Genomic DNA, 8,308 nt, shown 5'->3' with positions numbered 1-8,308 from the left:
ATCTAATTACTTTGGCTGTCAAAGAAATGTAGTAAAAAAAAAATAGTATCTTTTGAACCGTTTGCGAGTACAATATATAGTCAGATAATGGAAATAGATCCACCACACTATTGCATCTGGACAGTATGTGTGTACAGTTTGTGTCACTACACATAACATCTGGGAAATTCATAGCAGGGTAATTATTCTGCATTTTTGTTTGTTCTTGAATGCAACATTGTTATCACACATTTAGAGAGACAGAGAGAGTCTCTCTTTGGTATGAGAAGGAATGCAGCTCCCTCTCTCTCAAACAGCACTGCATTCATTCATTGCTGTTCCCACACCAACTGTAAACACAGACAGGCAGGGGCACTAGTGGGGAAGAATGATGAAACTCAGCAACAAAACAAAAAATCACAACAGTTAAGAAAACAAACCCTGTGTGTTTAGTGAATCTTCAGAACAGTACAGTAGATATGTTACGGCCTTGCATTAGCAGTAAATATGTCCGTAGCAGTGTTTGTAATATTCATCTGACAAGTGACGAACAAATCAAACACATACACTAGGAGAGCTCTTTTTGATTACCAAATGCAATCACTTGACAACAATAGCTGCAGATCCATCACTTCCATTTCACAAGCATTCAAATGGAATTCACAATATTCAATCAATAATCAAGAGCCACAGTACAGTTTAAGAAGGCCATAACTCGGTCTTGGTCCATTTCGGAAGAAGTTAGAAAAGATGAAAAACTGTGCACGAATAATGTCACTTAAATGAGAGAAAATGTAACTATGTCAATTTAGAAAGTGGTCAAGTTGACGCAAGAGTGGTTCAGAGGAGCGACTCTGCCCCGGTATGCTTGTCTGGGTTGCTGGTCTAGAGGGATTAACGCATTGTGACAAACTCCTCAGACGAGGTGGGGTGAATGGCGACAGTCTTGTCGAAGTCGGCTTTGGTAGCACCCATTTTGATGGCCACAGCGAAGCCCTGCAGCATCTCATCACAGCCTAGACCCTGCATGTGCAGGCCCACCACCTGAGGAAAAGAGACACGTCAGCCTTTCAAGATCACTGCAGTCGTTGGTGTTCACAAGGGACAAACATAAAGGACTCAGTCACACACACATAAAGGTTATGCATTGGAATTAAGTTTTAAGAATTTTCCTAAACCTGCTTGATCGACGTCTACTTAAGAAATCAGACTTCTTACAATTACCAAAATGACTTTGAAGAATCTGCAGAGATTGGGTGTGAACATGTTGACGTCAGCTGTGGCTTAACCAGCATGTGAAGGTGGAGAAAACCATTGTGATTTCAACATAGGATAGGATAGGCAAGAGACACACCCCATATTTAAAATCTTAAAATCTCCGAAACAGGATTGGTGCAGAGAGACCGAAGCCTCTACATTTGACACCTGCTGGTGAAGTCTTACTTTAAACTCGGTCTGGCTGCTTAGGGGGAAAAAAAATATTTATGTTTTCATGCAGTTTTCAGATTTTCATAATCTGACAGACTATGAGATAAGTCTGAATGACTTGTACCTGAGCAAACAAGGACAAAGAGTTGGTGTTGTTTTGATTAATAACAATTCTAACAGTTACAATAACTTGAATGACTTAAATAAATAACTCCTTATCTCTAAAAGTATATTTTTTCACCACCTGTAAATGACAGAGGACTCCTACCTTCTCCTCCTTCCCCTCACACACCAGCTTCATGATGCACTGACTCTTCCTGCTCGTGATGGCGTGATACATCGGAGTGAAAGAAGTCTTGTAGATCTTCACATTCTCCTTTCCTCTAGATTTAATGGCCTCCTCTGGGACAGTAACACAAACGAAGCGGTTTGAATTCTTGTCCTCATGAGTACGACAAAGGATGAAAAACACTGGACATACAGGCATCGTCAATCATGTGAAGGTTGAAGTTTGATTGTGAAACTGCCGCTCACCTTCTGTGAGGCCCACGGTTCCGATGGGTGGGTGGCTGAACACCACGGTGGGGATACTCGAGTAGTCCAGCTTGGAGTCCTTCTTGCCCTCAAACAGTCTGTGGGCCAGCTTTCTGCCTGCAGCGATGGCAACTGCCCCGATATACAACATAACATCAGTACATTGCATAACAAAATATTTAATTCCCAAACCAGAAAAACAAGTACGGAGCAGCACTGCACCCACTTCAACAGTGCATGGAGCAGGGAAAAGTAAACAGTAACTAGATACGATCATGTATAATGGATGTCTGTCTCTACATGAGGGCAGGAAAATTACACATTTCTGTCAATGACTCAGCAGTTCCTTCTGCTAAGTGATGCCTTGTATGAAACTGTAAAGGTTTAGTTTTTAGGGGACAAATCATGGTCTGGATTTCTTTTTGAAAGTTCAACCAAACCACCACGTCAGTTGGACCTGAGCTGCAGCTGAAAAGCTTTTTTTTCTAATAACGTGTCACACCCAAAGCTTGTAAACAGGGCAGACGTGGACTCCAAAGTGACTCATTTAATGGACAGAGTTGACGGACAAAAACATGTAAAGATATTCAACATGGATACCAAACACTACTGAAGCCTTTAGTCTATCAGCCTTCAGACGACCATACTGGCCAAGCAAGAACGTAAACACGACTGTGTAGTTTTCAACTTCCGCAAAATGATTCAAATTGTTATTGCAACTTCCTACCAGGTGTGAGAAGAGCTTTGCCACAAACGTCCCCGACAGCGTAGATCCCTGGTATGCTGGTGTTCTGAAACTCATCCACCACGATGTGGCCTCTTTCATCCATATCCATACCCTGCAAACAGAGAGAATATTGTTATATGATTAGTATAAATGAGCTAAAACATCACATTTTAGCACTGAATTTTTACTGACTGACTGTAGTTTAATCCGTTATTAATCCTGAGCTAACAAGACTTTCACTCTTCCCATCTAACAAACAACAGAAAAAAGACTGCTCAGTGACTGTTGTCTCGTCTTGCTCCCGGATTATCCCTAATCGTTGATTTAAAGGGATCCAATGCCTGGTTTATTTGGGGCTCCTATTATATAAAAAGGTGTGACATTAAGAGACTAAACAATGATCTGCAGTGCTGCTATAATCTAAGAGGGCAGTTAAGCTGCTAAAATGAGGGTGACACAAGGAAAACTGAGCCAAAAACTGATTAGTCATCTGTTTTAAATGCACCATTACCATTTTATTGATGGGTGTTGAATGTGTTTTGCATCGTTTCCAGCTGCAAAAAATAAATTGCCTCAATAAGGAGGGTAAAGATGTTTTGTCTGTCCAGGAACATCTGCCGATTTCCCCACTGAGCTAAGATGTTGTTTCCTTCGGCACATTTCAGCATCTAGTTTACATTAACATCACAAGCAGACGCTTACCATGGCGCCGATATTCAGTCCTGAAGTTTTGGGCTGCCTGCCGATGGCCCAGAGAAGGCAGTCCACCTCCTGGATGGTGCTGATCTTCTCCTCGTCGTTCTTCTTCTCTGGGTCTTTGGTGACGAGCGTCACCTCCAGTCCTTTTTCCTTCTTACACACAGACTTCACCTGAGAGTTCTTCCACAGATCCACACCAGAGTTGGTCAGCTCTTTGGTGCAGTTTGTGCTTATGAAGCTGTCAAAGTTCCTCAAAACCTACAGAGAGAGTTTGAGAGCATATGGAGTTACGATTATTTGCATTACTGCACACTTTTGAAAGTCATAATTTTAGTATTTAGATGTGATTCTGTGGGTTTCTTACTCCCGTCTGTCGAATAATGAGGGATGTTTTGGACCCCAGGGTGGAAAGGATGCCGGCCATCTCCACTGCAATATATCCCGCACCCACAATCACAGTGCGCCTGTTAGGGAAAACCAAACCTTTTATTATAGGAACAAACTTTACACATGGTATAAACACTTAAGAGATCATAAGAGAAGCTTACTTTGGCAGAGCTTCAAGTTCAAAAAAGCCATCACTGGTAATGCCCAGACTTCCCCCTGAAATGATCAATAAACACAATACTTGTTTATATTTTTAACATTTTATAAAAGTCATCTTTTTGCTGGATACATTAAATCAGGGGTAGGCAACCTTACATACGCCATAGTCACATGGTAACTTAACCAATGGCACACTAGCAATAAGTGTGCAGGAAAGTTCTTTTAAATGTTGACGTGCCCTATTGGCAGTTACGTGGACGGTTATTTACAGTAGTTTTGAATTGATTTTTTTCTCCAACCGCATTGCACAAAGACCTGCCATACTCTGCCTCTGATTGGCTGGTACTTGTCACCTTCTTCACAATATTTGTAAAGTTTATTGCTGATGAATAAGTTTGGTGGAAGGTTGGTAGGATTAATGATTTTAACTCAGATGTGGATGTTTTCGTAAGGATGGAAGCCTTCTACTCCGCTAATTATGGAAGTAAAATGTTTTTGGTATCATGTTGATATGCATGTTGCCTATATGAATGAAATCAAATGTGTGACCTGAACTTAAACTACTTAAACTTAATGTTGAAACACTAAATAACAAGAAAATCTCAAAATGACTCTTCGTATCAAGAAAGGTTGCCGATCCCTGGATTAAATACAACAAACTCTTCCAGGTAAAACCTGAGCACATCACGTCTTACCTGGAATGTCAGCATCACTCAGAACAGTAGGCTGTCCTCCGGTGGCAATGAGGATGTGAGGCGCTGTATATTTTCTTCCATTGACCTCCACAGTCGGCTCAGGATCATCTGTAAACCGGGCATGGCCTTGGATAGTTTGGACTTTGGCCTGAAATGGATCAGATGTCATTATTTCTTCTGCAATAACTTTCTTCTTTAGAGGAAAGTAAACAAACAGAACAAGTCAAATAATTGTTGATCCAGTGCAAACATGTTTGTCGGTATGTTAACCTGAAGTAAACATTGCTGTGTATATATATATATATATATGTGTATGTATATATATATATGGGGATTACAACTGACACACTGAAATAACAAAGATGATATAAATGGGAACTTACTTTGTCAAGGTTGTTGCGATAAATGCGATTTAAGTGACTAACATAAGCGTCCCTTTTGGCCTTCAGAGCTCTGCAAACACAGGAAATGATCAAATATAAGAGGTAGTTTGTTTGTTTAACCAACATTCATTCAAGAAACACTCGCCTTCACATGATAAACGCAACTCAAACACTTCTTAAAAATCATAAATAAAAAATAAATACAGCATACACTTAAACAAATGTTTAGAAAGACAGCCTTTCACAAGCCCTGCACATGATTGAATACACTCCAAAATACACGTTCATCCCATCAGATTTATTAAGTGAGCAGTGTTTAACCAGGACACAGACACAGAAGGTTCACTTAAGTTATGAGGAAGCTGCAACGCTCAGGGGAGAAAAAACAAAAACTACGTTCTGGGATATTCATACGTGAGAAATGTACAAATGTAATGCCAGATTGCAAAAACAAACAAACATGCGCAGGTACAAACACTGGCATTAAACTATTCTAGATCACTGGAGTAAAAATAAATTCAGTGGGGAGGTCAGATGAAAGTTCGACATTAAAACTTCCCAACAATCTCTATTGTAGTCTAAAAAAGTCCTGAGTATGACTCATTCATCTACTACAACCTACTCCCTACACATACTGTGTTGCTCTTCATACTACTACTAGTATTGCTACTTTACTACCACTAGATCGTTCTGCCAGAAACCTCCAGAAATAACAGGAACAACACAAGACAAACTACAGCCTACTATGAGTTAAAACATTCTGACACAGTTTCAAAAAAGGTAAAACATTAAAGAAGATGTGCTGTGTGCAAAGATTCCATTAGATTGAACGTGTTTCCTGTATTTTAATACGCACTTCTTTCAATAACGTCTTGATAGTTGGACCCACTTTAAGACAAACCCATGCAGGCGAACCTTCACCGGCCTCCCAGCTCTGATGCACGCTAGTGTTTTTTCCCCCTGACTAATGTTTCCTGCAGCCACACCTTCCAGAAACGTATCTTTGACTGTCACACTGACTTGACTTTGTGGTTCACAAAGAACACAGAAAGGGGCTGAAGTGAAGCAACAAAAGACAGCGACAGACGGGGAAGTCCTGCTGTGAAACGGACACCCCTTCGTTCGAGGAACAATCATTGCGGATTTCAAAAGAGCTCATTGTAGTTGCACAAAACGAGGTGAAATAAAACGGGACGCTGTAACTTACTCCCAACTGAAACGAACATTTCCAACGTCAAAGCCGTAGTCGCTGTGATCGTGGAGATACTCGGCATGAACTGCTGCATTCCACATAACCTGTGAAGGCACTGGGTTAGACATCTAGTGGTTTTTTGTTTGAAAATGATTATGTCTTCGAGTTAAAACTCGGCCTGTTGCAACAACAATAGAAAGAACAGTGTACCTTCTTTGGGACACAGCCAACATTCACCTAAAACACAAACAAAAGCATTCAAATTAGTTCAACGTCAGCTCGATGAAACCACCTGCAAACATGATACTTACAGAAAATGCTTAATATATTTATTCAATCAATCACACAGCGCCACTGGAAATCAATGAACGATAACAAATTAATATGAACTTCATATAAAGGTTCTTTGTCAGGCAAAAAACAACATATTCTACAGTTAAAAAGGTTCCTAACTTTCATTTGGCTGGATTTAACCATCCTACAATCCCTTGTTATTTGGTTTGTGTGGACTGAATTATGTTATATGAGATTATTTCCTAATTTGTTACCAACATTTGGAAACTAATTAGACTAACTGTGTCACCTTTGTACAATCATAATGTGGTTTTAGCGGTTTAGGAAACACCTGCAGCTATGTATTTCATCATCAACTTCTCATCAAATAAAAAGTCAAAGTAGTGGGTGAACACAATAATGTGAACACCTGTGTGTAATGCCTTCCTTTACAATAGCCTTGTAATAATATAAAACTAACGTTGTATGACGCCCTTGAGTATAAACACCTGACTCAAAGCTTACAGCTTCAATATTTCGTGGCTACGTTTGTTGGAAACACAAAACACTTCCACAAAAGGAGTCCGGAGGCTTCGCAGTGAACCTGGCAACCAGCGCGTGTGTGTGAAAGCTGCAGAGCCGACACAGCACAGCAACTCAGGACGGATAGCAGTGTTTTTAGTTGTTGTTGTTGTTTTACTCACGCAGGTACCTCCGAGTTTGTCACTCTCGATCACGGCGCTGGCTGCTCCGAGTTCCGACGCCCTCCGAGCACCGGCCAGACCTCCGGACCCGCCACCGATCACCAGAAAGTCGAACCGGGTCGTTTCTTCTGAGGCCATGCTGCGGCGGATAAGAGCTCCGTGTCTGCGAGAGGACGAGGAGAAAAGTTGCTTTCTGAGGCTGAACCAGGAGGCAGCTCGCGTCCGGGTTAATGTCGCCATAACCAGGAAGCTCACAAGGGTGTGTGTGTGTGTGTGTGGGTGTGTGGGTCAAGTGAAAGCCACTGACTGCTGTGTCATTATGAATCGCAACAATGGTGTGTAAATCCCAGAAACTGTTTCCACAATAGTCATGGTGATCCTCACATAAACTACAGTACATCGGGCTACAATAACAGAGCTAATTCTGCAACACCAATACGGAAATATACATTGAAAACGATATACAACTGCAGTCAAGTTTTTAACTGTTCAGTTAATGTGTGTCGCAGAGACTCACCTCGGTAACGCCAGTGACACAGTAGGAAACAGCCTGTTGATTCGCATAAACAGCATCATTTATTCGTTTATGGTCGTTTTAATTATATACATCCGCCGCGTGCCGTAGTTTATCTCTGTCAGCTGGTAGTTTGACTTCATTATATCCTAAAATACAAAAGCTTTGAACACTTCCTGTGTCACTGGGTGAACTGACCTCTGAAAAAACACGTAGAAATGTTGCCTTTTAGCGGTTTTTATAAAAGTAAAACTACACAGATGAGATGTTGGAGGTCATATTTTAGGGTGTGAATAACGGCGACGTCTCGAGCGTTAGCATACGTTATTTTTGTAGCAGAATATTTAAAAACAAGCGTAAATAATCCCAGAGGATAAAGGAGATTTGCGTAGTATTTCTTCCAGAATAGCGCAGACCTACACTGCACTCAACACGCCAGCTGTAAAGAAAAAGAAAAACGTAAACTTCCGGCCATGTCTTTCAAAATAAAACTTCACCCTCGTCACAGAATCCGGTTTATTACCAAGTAGGTTTTCACATAAAAGGAATTTGCTTAAGTGTGTTGGTGAATAAGATAAACTACAATATATCCGAATTTTAAATAAAAGAGCTGTGCAGAAGTGGTAGTTTTATG

At 40.8% G+C, this 8,308-nt stretch overlaps 1 protein-coding gene across 3 annotated transcripts; it reads right to left on the bottom strand.

Annotated features, from left to right (window-relative positions):
- Positions 1-405: 405 nt before the first annotated feature.
- On the bottom strand, positions 406-8,125 carry gsr (glutathione reductase). 3 transcript variants are annotated; one of them, XM_031862691.1, is made up of 13 exons: positions 7,678-8,125; positions 7,161-7,323; positions 6,394-6,420; positions 6,199-6,287; positions 4,992-5,061; positions 4,609-4,756; positions 3,916-3,970; positions 3,732-3,831; positions 3,371-3,625; positions 2,669-2,780; positions 1,942-2,073; positions 1,676-1,809; positions 406-1,023 (listed from the first exon to the last, which is right to left on the bottom strand). In XM_031862691.1, the coding sequence occupies exons 1-13, from the start codon at positions 7,734-7,736 to the stop codon at positions 874-876; spliced, it is 1,494 nt and encodes a 497-aa protein (XP_031718551.1). In that variant the 5' UTR covers positions 7,737-8,125; the 3' UTR covers positions 406-873. The 3 variants fall into 3 exon arrangements, with proteins under 3 accessions (XP_031718551.1, XP_031718549.1, XP_031718552.1); XM_031862689.1 differs by lacking the exon at positions 7,678-8,125 and having other exon boundaries at positions 7,161-7,639; XM_031862692.1 differs by lacking the exon at positions 7,678-8,125 and having other exon boundaries at positions 7,169-7,233.
- Between the last annotated feature and the right edge of the window lie 183 nt (positions 8,126-8,308).

The sequence above is a fragment of the Anarrhichthys ocellatus genome, unplaced genomic scaffold, assembly GCF_004355925.1.
Source record: "Anarrhichthys ocellatus isolate YVR2014 unplaced genomic scaffold, GSC_Weel_1.0 scaffold27, whole genome shotgun sequence".
NCBI lineage: Eukaryota > Metazoa > Chordata > Actinopteri > Perciformes > Anarhichadidae > Anarrhichthys > Anarrhichthys ocellatus.
This window is presented reverse-complemented; position numbering and strand designations above follow the sequence as displayed.

Bases quoted from the DNA above. Each gene is read 5' to 3' on its own strand.
- gsr (XM_031862689.1), bottom strand. From the start codon at position 7,400: ATGGCGACATTAACCCGGACGCGAGCTGCCTCCTGGTTCAGCCTCAGA. The intron at 2,781-3,370 runs GTAAGCGTCTGC...CTCTGTTTGCAG, and splicing joins GACTGAATATCGGCGCCATG to GGTATGGATATGGATGAAAG. The intron at 2,074-2,668 runs GTAGGAAGTTGC...ATATCGGGGCAG, and splicing joins CAAAGCTCTTCTCACACCTG to TTGCCATCGCTGCAGGCAGA.